The 12,074-nt window shown below is 44.2% G+C and overlaps 1 protein-coding gene across 2 annotated transcripts in view; it reads left to right on the top strand.

The window, feature by feature from the left end:
• Nucleotides 1–12,074, top strand: part of Map2k6 (mitogen-activated protein kinase kinase 6) — a 133,015-nt gene that overhangs the window by 97,279 nt on the left and 23,662 nt on the right. For both annotated transcript variants that reach the window (XM_052756482.1, XM_052756483.1), the window contains 4 exons: nucleotides 57–108; nucleotides 3,522–3,649; nucleotides 4,944–5,021; nucleotides 6,361–6,500. In XM_052756482.1, coding sequence (XP_052612442.1) covers nucleotides 57–108; nucleotides 3,522–3,649; nucleotides 4,944–5,021; nucleotides 6,361–6,500 — 398 coding nt within the window. The remainder of the gene's footprint in view (nucleotides 1–56; nucleotides 109–3,521; nucleotides 3,650–4,943; nucleotides 5,022–6,360; nucleotides 6,501–12,074) is intronic.

The following is a 12,074-nucleotide window of genomic DNA, read 5'->3' as shown; positions in this document are numbered from 1 at the left end:
ACATTCAGCTTCTTTCCAGTGATGGGGTCAGTAAATCTACTCTGTTTGACTTGCAGATTGTAAAAGCATTAGAACATCTACACAGTAAGCTCTCTGTTATCCATCGAGGTAAGCATATGTAGAGCTATCTCGGCAGTTCCTTGTACTACGTTCATCTCTTTTGCCTGGTGTCTCCCTTCCTCTCCTGCTCTTCCCCATATGTATAGGGGTGGGGTTGAGTTAGGTAGGGGAACTAAGGGGCCTTCCTTCGGGATTGTATAACAAATGTAAGTAGCTGTATTAATCTTCTATTACTGTGACAAAACGCTTGACACAATCAGCTGATGAAGAAGAAAGGTTTACTGTGAATCACAGATTGAAGGTTTCAGTCTGTAGTTAACTGACCTTGTTGCTATTTGGCCAGTGATGAGGCAGCAGAGCAGTTCAAGATGGTGGGACCATGTTGCAGAGGAACCTCATTCACCTTTTGACCAGGGATAAAAGGGAGACAATGAGATCAGCATCCTATAATCCCCTTCAAGGGCAGTCCCCAGTGATCTAAAACATCCCTCCAAGCCCCATCTTGGGTTTCAACATCTCCCATATGGCTAAACTAAGGACTAAGCCTGTATGTAGCAATGGGCTCTTAGAAGACCTTTAAGATTCAGGTTGTAGGCCTTAGCCATTTTTTGAGAATATAAAAACAAGTGAATTTTGTATTATACCTAAATTGAATAGAAATTCACCAAAGAGAGCTATGGATGCATCATTGAAAATTTGAAAGGACCCAAGGGGAAAAAAATGCAGCTTGTATTATGCATCCTGTAGCAGGAGGTGGTTACAGAAGCATAGTCACAGGATGAATCAGAACTGCATCTTAACAAGATCCTCAGATGTGTCTGTGCAAGTGTAGTGTGGAAATCTCCAGAACAAAGCAGAGCCTTTCCAGGCTACCGGAAGTGGGGGGAAAAATCTCTTTCCGGCCTTCCTCTTTTCCTGTTAGATCTTATTTTTGCACAGGTGTGTGTGTGTGTGTGTGTGTGTGTGTGTGTGTGTGTGTGTGAGATTCTTATGCACAAACGTGTGTGGATGTGTTCACCCATGCATGTACGTAGAGGCCAGAGAAAAATGTCAGGTTCTTGCTCTGTCACACGCTGTATTATTTCTTTGAGGCAGGGTCTCTCATTGAAGGAGCTAGCCAACCCCAGTGATCCTCCTGTCTCCTCACAGAACTAGGTCACTGGTGTGCATGACCACACCTAGCTTTTAATGTGGGTTCTGGGGATTTGAACTCAGGTCCTTCACGCTTGCACAGTGTATGCTTTTAGGTGCCAAGCATTCTCCCTAGCTGTGTCTGTTATTTCTTCATCTGTCCGCTCATCTAATTTATCTACCCATCCTTTTCTATCCATTCGTCTCATAAAATATTCTTTTAAGTTTTGTTTTTACTTAGGTGTGTATGTGTGCTTCCATATGTGTGTGGTCTCTGCCACATTAGTGCAGAGCCCACAGAGGCCAGAATAGGGCATTGAACCCCTTGGAGCTAGAGTTACATGCTGTCGTGAACTGCCTGATATAGGGGCTGTGATCTAAACTTAGGTCCACTAGAAGAGCAGCAAGCTCTCTAATCGTTGAGACACCTCTCCCGCCTGTAAAGTCACTTTCAGTATAGATGTTTTTAATAACGTGAAGAAGAACTAAGAGTTATCTAGGAAAATGTATTCTTTAAAAAATTCTACTGACCTAGAGAGATGGCTCAGTGCTTAAGAACACTGGCTGTTCTTGCAGTTCCCAGCACCCACATGGTGGCTCACAACCATCTATAAGTCCAGTCCTAGGGAGTCCAACACCCTCTTGTGCCTTCTGAGGGCACTGCACTTGCACACTGGGAGAGACATACTTAAAAATAAATAGATTTTAAAAAAATTCTATATAGGGATTCTCAATAAAGAGATAACTAGAAAAACCTCAATAAAACAGCCCGGAAATAGGAAAGTACCGTATATGGAGTTGTATAAGAAAAACAAGGAACTGGTTATTGTTGGAAGGTTCTAATATGGGCACTAAGGACTGTGCTTGGGGTAATTTTCAACCTCTGTGAGTTTGGCTATGATGTAAAATGTCACGCATGGTATACCTGCTGTCCCTAGTGTTAACTGGCAGCAGGAAAGCTGGAAAAACAGAAGAGTAGACTATAAGAAGTGGGTCTATAGATAGGAGCAAGCATTCAGAGTATCTGTAGGTGCGGAAGTCATTCAAACTTTCTTCAAAATATTGAAATATTCAATTTTTTAAATTAGAATGTATACAAAGCTATGAAAGTAATAAAATGATATTTGGTATGTCATCTAGTTTAAGAGAAAAATGATAGTGAATATTTTTTATTTTATTTTATTTTATGAGACAAGGTTTTCTGTAGCCCAGGATGGTCTCAGACTTGCTGTGTAGCTAAAGGATCCCCTCCCCGACCCCTGATTATCTCTAAAGTCATGGGATTATAGGCCTGTGCCATCATACCCAACTGAAAGACTACATTTAGAATAAGCCTAGTCTTTGTATTCTATGACCTTTGTGCAAAGTGTCACAGAGGTCAGAAGTTAATTGTACTTTCCAGTTCTACCACCTAGAGAGAGCAATGGTTCATCTATTGGGGCATGTCAGTGGGTAGGTTGTGCCTTCCTAACCTCAATGGTTCATTTATCACCCCTTCTGCCCATGTTTGGGCATGCCTGGGTTTATAACATTCTACACTAAGGTGGCCCCTGATGAATTTCTTATAGAGATTTCAGTCAAAATGGTTTGTTGTGACCATACTTGAATCATTTTACTGTCTTCTTTTTCATTCTTCAACCTCTTACTATCACACTATTCAACAGAGCACTTTATTTTCTGTGTGTATGTGTGTATATAATGTGTGTGTTGTATGTGTGTGTGAATGTGGGTGCTCTCATGCCACAGCTCACTTACAGAGAGCAAAGGGCAACCTCAGATGTTGGTCCTTGTCTTCTGTCTCATTTGAGACAGCATCTTGTTGTTCACTGCTGTGTACATCAGGCTAGCTGGCCCACACTTCTGGGGAATCTCATGTCTGTGTCTCCCTTCTCCCGACAAGGACGCTGGGATTACAGACACACGTATAACGCACCAGGCTTTTTAAACGGCTGCTGAGTAGTTGAACTCAGGTCACCATGCTTGCATGATGAGTGCTTTTACCCGCTGAGCTATCTCCATAGCCCTGATAGATGACTTTGCAGGGGACATTTGGTTTGGTAATCATTTTTAAGTTCTTACTATGTGTGTGGAGGCAATGAAGTATAAGATAAGCAGAGGAGACAGTGTTTGGTGTTTCATAACCCTGAAAGACACAGACAAAATATGAAGGATTAAAAGCCAAGTGGAAAGGAGCAAGCTGTATGTAGCTGTGAGTCAGGATTGATGGTGACATTTGTGTTGGGCAGCTTGGCAAACATGGAAGTGTAAGACAAGTGGAGAGTCTAGAGCCCTCTAGTGGTGGAGAAGTGAATTGTTGCTCTTTCTTTCAGATGTCAAGCCTTCTAATGTGCTCATTAATACCCTGGGCCAAGTGAAGATGTGTGACTTTGGAATCAGTGGCTACCTGGTGGACTCTGTTGCTAAAACGATTGATGCGGGTTGCAAACCATACATGGCTGTAAGTACTGCACCCAGAAGGGTGTGTGTATGTGTGTGTGTGTATGTATGTGTGTGTGTGTGTGTGTGTGTGTGTGCGCGCGTGCGTGTGTGTGCACTGAGAAATGTACCTGCTTGCAAAACTAGGCCAGAAAATAAGAAATGGATGGCTGTGAGGGAAAAATTGAAATAAATCTCCGATTCAATCAATATTCTTCATTGCATCATTTTCTTAAAGGTCTTATGTCAGAAACCATTAGTTACTTGCTCCATATATTGTCTCTAGCCTTTGAAGTTACTATAACAAAATACCAAAAATTGGATGCCTTACAGACAACAGATAGTTATTTAAGAGTTTTTCACTCTGCAAAGTCCAAGATGAAGACCCTAGAAGGTTCAGGATGTGGTTGGAGCCTGCTTCTCTGGCTCCTTGTGTCTCCTTGATGGTCCTCACGTGATGGAAGGAGCAGGGGAGTCTGTTTAAGGCTTCTATTATGACGGTACTAACCTTATCCACGGGAGCCTACCCCAATCCACAGTCATCTTAGAAAGATACAACTTCCCGTCATGGTCACAGGTGGGATAAGGTTTTAATGTGTGCATTTTTGGATGACACAAACATGCAAATTCAGAATTAAGTTGAAGGGACATATTTGAAAATACGTATAAGTAGTATGCACTGCTGTACAGTTTTAGACACTGACTTTCATGAGAGTATTAGCTTGATTGCAGACGGAAGACTATGGATAACTTAAATTCCCCACACAAGGCAGTTGTCATCACAGAATACCTCAGGGCTCGTGCATGCTCACTGCCTATTAGCAAGACCTTGAGATTCGTTCAAGCGGAGAAACACATTCACTTTGGAAATGGACTTGTGTTTGGGTTTGAAAACTTCTTGTCCATATTTGAGTAAAAGTCCCTAAGGTCTCTTAACATTAGACGGTCAGACGGTAGTTGGGAACTTCTGCAGATTTTTTTTTTTCTAAGTTTTGAGCTGTTGGTGTTTTTACCAATGATGTTTCAATAGATAGAGATTTTGACCATGTACCCTTGTTCTTGTTAAGGCAATTAAAATTTGTTATGAGGGATCTGGATTTATTGCTGCCTCTAAGAAAAGACAAATATATAAAGAAGGGAAACCCTGTGGAGACATTTCATAGCTTGTGATTACCCAGTCTTTTGGACTGGGAGGCACATTAACAGAGTCAAATAACTCATTTGGCATCTGGTGCTGTCTCCATCTGGGTCTTTATTGAGCTACACATAGCATGGCAATTATCTTTCCATTTCTTAGCTCTCTGTCTCCTTTCCAGCCTGAACGAATAAACCCGGAGCTCAACCAGAAGGGGTACAGTGTGAAGTCTGACATTTGGAGTCTGGGCATCACCATGGTAACCTATGATCATCATTGTGGGCTATGAGGTTTTGAGCATGAAACTGGATGGGATAGTCTTTGGGGATCCAGAAGCAAATGCCCTTGAGACACCACACTTGGGCACCACTTCCTGTCTGAAATGGCGGGTTGTTTTCCCGGGCTGATTATTTGCAGTGTGGTACAGTGGAAACCCTATAATGAAATCTGGCAGTCCAGATTTTCCTGTCTCTTACTAGTCATATGACCTACAGTAACTTGTGTATTCTCATAGACTGTCTTTCTGATAGACATGGGGTTAATAGAGTTCTTATAGTTTAAATTAAGTGATTATAATCAAGACAAGAAACTTAAGTTACAAAAAGAATGCTAATGTGCAGGGGCCCTGATAGGCCAAATGCACTAAGCTGTGTATTTGATTTTAATTTTTTGAGACCAGGTCTTATGTAGCCCAGGCTGGCTCCAAAATCTATCTGTAGTCCAGCATGACCTTTAACTTCTGATCCTCCACCCTTCACTTGCAAAGTGCTGGGATTACAGGCATGTACCACCATGCTTAGTTTGATACTATATTGGGGATCGAACTCTTGGATTCATGAGTGCTATGCAAGTGCTCTGCCAACTGGGTAACGTCGTCCCAAGCTCTGCGCTGAACATTTTCACGGTGGAAGTTTTGGATGTTGAAATCAGATCCCTCCTAAGAGCACAATAACAGATGGTGTACTTTCCCGAGCCTGGTCCTATGGCCGCACAGTCAGTGCCTTATCTGTACTCTCTGTGTACGTTTTCAGAGTCTCTGAGGTCTGGAATTATCCACTGTGGTCCTGGCTCCTGCCCAGGACCAGCAGCTGATTATATCCAGTGAGTTATTCCATGTCCCTGCCCAGAAAACATGTGATTCTGTCACAGCAGAGTGGCCTTTACTCAAGTCCAATAAAAGATCAGTTATTCGGTCCTGGGTAGCTTTTTTTTTTAAATTTCCATTTCACCAAAGGACCTGTAGGTGGCAGCAGAGGCACGGTGCTGCCAAAGTCTTAAAAATTCCTTCCTGGCCAGATATTTGAAAAACTGGTTGTTTCCTGTCTTGAACTTTAATGCTCTTGGCTGATAAGTTTCTATTAAATAGCATTTTGGGTATTATCAAGGGACTCGTTTATTTAGGTAGGTCTAAATAGCTGTCGCTGGTGAGATAATATTAAAAAAAAAAAAGCACCGAGATTTTGTGAGAACGGGTTATTAGTTTATTTTTCTTCCCCTAATTATGCTCGAGCCTCACCTTGAGTCCTCCTAAAAAGAAACCCAGCTGCTTCCTAAGAGCCCTTCTTAATGGTTGCCTCCCCCCATTTCCCTCCTTTTAGATTGAGCTGGCCATCCTTCGGTTTCCCTATGATTCTTGGGGAACTCCCTTCCAGCAGCTAAAGCAAGTGGTAGAAGAGCCGTCGCCACAGCTCCCAGCAGACAAGTTCTCCGCAGAGTTTGTTGACTTTACCTCACAGTGGTAAGAGGACCCTCCATCCCACAGATCTATGCTAAAGAAGACAGATCGTTCTCATGACTATCCTCCATGGGGTCTGAGCCATCCCATACACTCATTTCAGAAGCATCCATGGAGTCTGTCCTCCATGCTGCAGGACATAGTCCTTGCCCCTACCCCCACCCCAATTCCAGGTCTAGTAGGGAACTCAGTTAAGACAATACTTATTTGATAGCATTATGATTGGATTGGCAAGACCAGGGGTGGAGATATGCATAGGATATTTGGAGGATATAAATTAAGATGGCTTTGTGTGTATGTGTGTGTGTGTGTGTATGTGTGTGTGGTGTATATGTGTGTGTGTAGGATATAAATCCTGAGCAGAGGCCATGAGAGGCATTTTCCCACTAAGGTGAGTAAGGAAGGAAAGGTATGTCCTTTAGAAGGACTGTACTGTATTTGTATCACCAAAGCAGGAAAAACCTCTCCAAAACCTTGTGGTGGCCCGTTAATTTTAGCTGTCACCTTTGCACAATCTAGAGTCTCAGTGAGGGACTGTTTAGAACAGGTTGGCCTGTGGGACATCTGTGAGGGGATTGTTTTGATTATGTTAATGGATGTGGGAAGAGCCTAGAAGTGGATGGTATCATTCACTGGGTTTGGGTCCTGGACCATACAAGGGAGAAGAGGAGCTGTGGACTAGAAACATGGGTGCATTCATTTCTCCCTGCTCTTGACTGTGACTGTGATGTGACAAGTTGTTTTCAATTTCCACTGCCCCGACTTCCTGCTATGCTGGAGTATAACGTGGAGTTGTGAGCTCAAAGAAACCTTTTCTCTCTTAAGTTGTCTTCTGTCGGGGGTATTTTATTCCAGCAACAACAATGAAACTGGGACAGAACTGTGAGCAATTTAATATTGATTCCAGACAAACGCAGTAAGGCCTGGTGGAAGACTAGGGGTGGGGGATGGGTGCGAAGATTTATTTGTGCTGAGGAGATTGTGGGGCTCCAAGAATGTTTCTTGGATGTGTACAAGTCCTGCAGAGCTTTGCCTTGGGCAGAACCCATGTGGACTGTGGATGGATTTGCCCATACAGCTATAGTAGGTACTGTTGGGGGTTCGGAGGCAAATTCAAAGAAAGCTGGAGCACAAAGAGAGGAGTTACTGGCGTAGTCTCGGAGAGTAAAAGAGGACGTAGTATTTCCCAGGGGCTCTCATGGTGTCTGTCTGTACGATGGCCATGATGCTTCACAGAGCAGGACGGGAGCAGCAGCCGCAGGTGCGGTGGGGAGGAGATGTCAAGAGTACAGCACAAAGTGGAACCCAGTTAGTTTAGATGGCTATTCTGTGAAAGCAGATGGGAACTAGGAGGGAGTGGGTGGTGGGTCAGAGCTGGCTGTGGTCCCAACTGTGCCTCTTGGAGGGAGCAGTCTCAACCACAGTTGCCACTGTGGATTGGCCTAGCCCTGGGAAGGCTCCCTGAGGTCCGGGGATGCTGAAGTAACACTCCCTGGGCTTTGTTACAGCTGTGCTTCTTTGGAAGTGGTGTTTCAAATACAGCTCTTACTGGAAAACATGATGAGCCGGGGTAACTCTTGGTTGCTTATGGCCCTTTAGGCTGTTTCTGGGTGCTCACCCCTTCTGACTCCTGGTGCTTTCCCCTAATGTTTTACAAGGCTACCATGGCGGTTCATTCCAAGTTTTCATTTTGGCTGAAAGACCAGAGAGAGCTGGAATACTGGGCTCTAGGACAAGGTTGTTGTGTGTCTTTAATAAAAATGCACCCTCCCTTCTCTGGTCTCCTGAAGTGCATCCTGTTGTCCTTGAGTGATTGTGTGGGTGAGGTGATGCATCTGCCAGCTTGAAATTGGGTCATGATTTCTGCCTTTTCGATTCAAAAACTTGATGGCTTTTGTTTTTATTTTGTTTCACTTTTTCCCCCGTTATCCTCAAGTGTTTAAAGGTCACGTAGGAAAAGCCGTGAGTCACGTTGCATAGTTGATCACAGTTGACTCCAAGACTTCTCAGGAGAGTGCTCCTGGGAGGCGATCCTGTGTAAGGCAGTGTCTTCAAGCTTCTCTTCTGTTGCTCTTCTTCTCCCTGGGCCCCTTCTCTAAGGATTCTGGGTATTTTGTGAAGCTTTGGGAAGAACAAGGCGGGTGTAAAAAAAATCTAGAATGCCGGGTCTCCCGTTGTGGATCCATGGTTTAATGTAGTTCTCTGCCCTCCTTTTCCATTCACTGGTCAGTCTCTGTTAGCATTTTCCGAGGTGCTGACCCCTGAGCTCTGCCCTCAGCATCAGTATTTTTCAAGTGTTTGCACCCTTAGCATGTGTCTCAGTTAGGGTTTCTGTTGCTGGGAAGAGATGCCATGACCACAGCAGCTCTTATAAAGGAAAACATTTAGTTGGGGCTGGCTTACAGTTCAGAGGTTCAGTCCATTATCATCATGTCGGGAAGTATGATGGCACGCAGGCAGACATGGTGCTGGAGAAGGAGCTGAGAGTTCTACATCTGGATCTGAAGGCAGCAGGAAGAGAATGCTGTACTGGGCCTAGCTTGAGCATCTAAGACCTCAAAGCCCTGGTGACACACCTCCTCCAAGAAAGCCACACCTACTCCAACCAGGCCACACCTTCTAATAGTGCTACTCTCTATGGGCCTAGTGGGGGTGAGGGACATTATTTTACAAACCACCACAGCATGGTTCTGATGTAATCTCTCAGCATGTGGTGAGAACCCCAGCTTAGATGTCAGTTCTGTGAACATGCCTTCCGCTGCTGTGCATTCCTGAATGCTTCTCATGTGCAGTTGGTCACGTCGTTCAGTTACTAGTCTGTATCAAACTGTTTTTTCCCCCTCTCATTTAGCTTGAATTTTTCCCCCCAAAGAATCAAAGCATTGAAACTTTTACAAATATTTATAAAAATGATGTTGGGACCGAAGTAAGTAGAACAATTACCTAGCATGTGTGAGGCTCCGGGTTCTATCCCCAGTGTACCAAAACCAACCAAGCAACCAAACACCCAAAAACCTTGAGAGATGAATGTGTTGTAATTTTTTTTTTTTGGTTTTTTGAGACAGGGTTTCTCTGTGTAGCTTTGCGCCTTTCCTGGAACTCACTTGGTAGTCCAGGCTGGCCTCGAACTCACAGAGATCCGCCTGGCTCTGCCTCCCGAGTGCTGGGATTAAAGGCGTGCGCCACCACCGACCGGCTGTAATTTTAATGTATGTGTCTATATGCAGTGAGTCCAGGTACCTGTGTTCTTGCTCTTTCTATAGTGACCACATTGTTCCCACCTTCCACCTCTGACACTCAGAGTCTCATGGCTGTTCCTCTGAGAACTCCTTTTCTTTCTCTTTTTCTCTGAATTTTAGCCCCAGATACCGTAGTTTATTTATCTACATATTTTGGGCTATTGACATGTTGTGGCTTTCCTGTAGCTTTTGAAAGCCTGGCAACCCTGTTAAGGCTGTGTTATTTCATTTGCATACGACGTGCCAGTTTGTCTCACTTATGGAGGTCATTAAAAATAATAAAATAGTGACAAAATTTATATCATGTCAGTCTTGAAGTCGTCAAAGGACAGATCTTCTTTTTAAAAACCACAAAATTGCCGAGCAGTGGTGGCACACGCCTTTAATCTCAGCTCTTGGAAGGTAGAGCCAGGTGGATCTCTGTGAGTTCAAGGCCAGCCTGGTCTACAGAGTGAGTTCCAGGAAAGGCACAAAGCTACACAGAGAAACCCTGTCTCGAAAAACAAAAAAACAAACAAACAAAACCCCCACAAAATTTTATTTATTTATTTATGTATTTATTGTTTGTTTGTTTTTGTGGGTGTGCATGTGTAGATGTATGTAAACAACCGTCTTATTAAATAAGAAACACAGAACCAATGCAAAGAAGAAAGCCAAGAGATCAGAGCTAAGAGCCTTACCCGCCTGCTGCAGCTAGCCTCTTCAGCCAAGAGACCTCTCCGAAAGAGACCTACTTCCTGTCTGTTTGTCTTTATATAGACTTTCTGTTCTGCCTTCTCATTGGTTGTAAACCCAACCACATGGCTGCCTCGTCACTGCCTGTCTGTACTTATTTTTCATTTCTATTAATGGATGAGTCCATCCTGTGCTCAGGCACAGTGTCATTTCATTTGCTTTTGTATTGACAGTTTAGAAGTGAGCATGAGTAGAGTGGAAAGAACCCCGGTTATCTCTAAAGAAAGCTTACTTTTCTACTTGACTCTTATCTATTTTCTTATCACACAGCTGTACTACTGACACATTTTCATGAAAAGACCGTATCTTTTTTTTTTTTTTTTTTTTTTTTTGGTTTTTCAAGACAGGGTTTCTCTGTGTAGCTTTGTGCCTTTCCTGGAACTCACTTGGTAGCCCAGGTTGGCCTCGAACTCACAGAGATCCGCCTGCCTCTGCCTCCCGAGTGCTGGGATTAAAGGCGCGCGCCACCACCGCCTGGTGAAAAGACCGTATCTTTTTGAGTGCTACCACTACACTTACCCAGCATAGTCAGGCTATGGTCTTCAAGACCTTTCCCAGTGACCTGAGAACTTTGTGGTAAGCAGAGAGAGGGGACTGTGGATTTCAGAAGGGATACACGCTAGAAATGGTACAGTCTAGGGACCTTTTTTTTTTCTTCCCCAAGATGGGGTTTCTCTGTGTAGTTTTGGTACCTGTCCTGAATCTCGCTCTGTAGACCAGGCTGGCCTCGAACTCACAGAGATCCGCCTGGCTCTGCCTCCCAAGTGCCACCACTGCCTGGCTCAGTCTAGGGGTCTTGACCAGGTTTGTTTTCCCTGCCAGGTAAAGAATTAAAAGGCAGGAAAAATCTGAAGCACAACAGGTAGCTGAGGAGAAATCTCATGCACCGCAGACAGAATCAGCAGTTAAGAGCACACATGTAATAGATACACAGACAAAAAGACCCTCTACAAAGCAGAAGGCGGCCTTGGGAAAGCCAAGCTCTGTATCTTCTGGAGGTCTGGGGGTCTTAGAGCCCCTGAAGAGTCTTCTTTTCCTACTTTGGGGTTGGTCACTTTGAAGACACAGGTAGGTTGGTTGATTGGTCCACAACGGTTGTATGACGTGTCCTGCCTCGCCCTGACCCCGCTCCCTATCTGTCTGCCCACCAGGGAGTCTGTCTGACCCCTCTTTTCTCAGTAGCAAATGTTTAATCTCAAATCTCCAGGTCAGTATATTTGTTTTTATGTCCCACCTCTGTGTTTGGGACAAGCGTAGAAGAGCGGTGTGTTGTTCACTGCCTTCGGGATTTGTCAAAGAGTTTGTGAGCTTTCACGGCACATATCCTCAGCACTGGGTGACGTGCTGCTGGATACCGTATGCCTGTGTCTAGAGAGTCAGCGGAGTAGCTGCTATCCTCCAGCCCATCAATGCTGCTTATTCCTTGTTATATGTTAGTGCCTTAGCTTGGCTTTTTATCACTGTTAAGAGACACCGTGACCATGGCAACTCTTAGAAAGGAAACATTTAATTGAGGTGGCTCACTTAAATTTTAGAGGTTCAGTCCATTAACATCATGGCGGGGAGCATGGTGGCATGCAGGCAAGTATGGTGCTGGAGCTGA

This window comes from Peromyscus californicus, unplaced genomic scaffold (genome assembly GCF_007827085.1).
Source record: "Peromyscus californicus insignis strain IS unplaced genomic scaffold, ASM782708v3 Scaffold_3__1_contigs__length_106647218, whole genome shotgun sequence".
Taxonomy (NCBI): Eukaryota; Metazoa; Chordata; class Mammalia; order Rodentia; family Cricetidae; genus Peromyscus; species Peromyscus californicus.
Note: the sequence above shows the minus strand (reverse complement) of the source record. Positions and strands in the feature narration are given on the sequence as shown.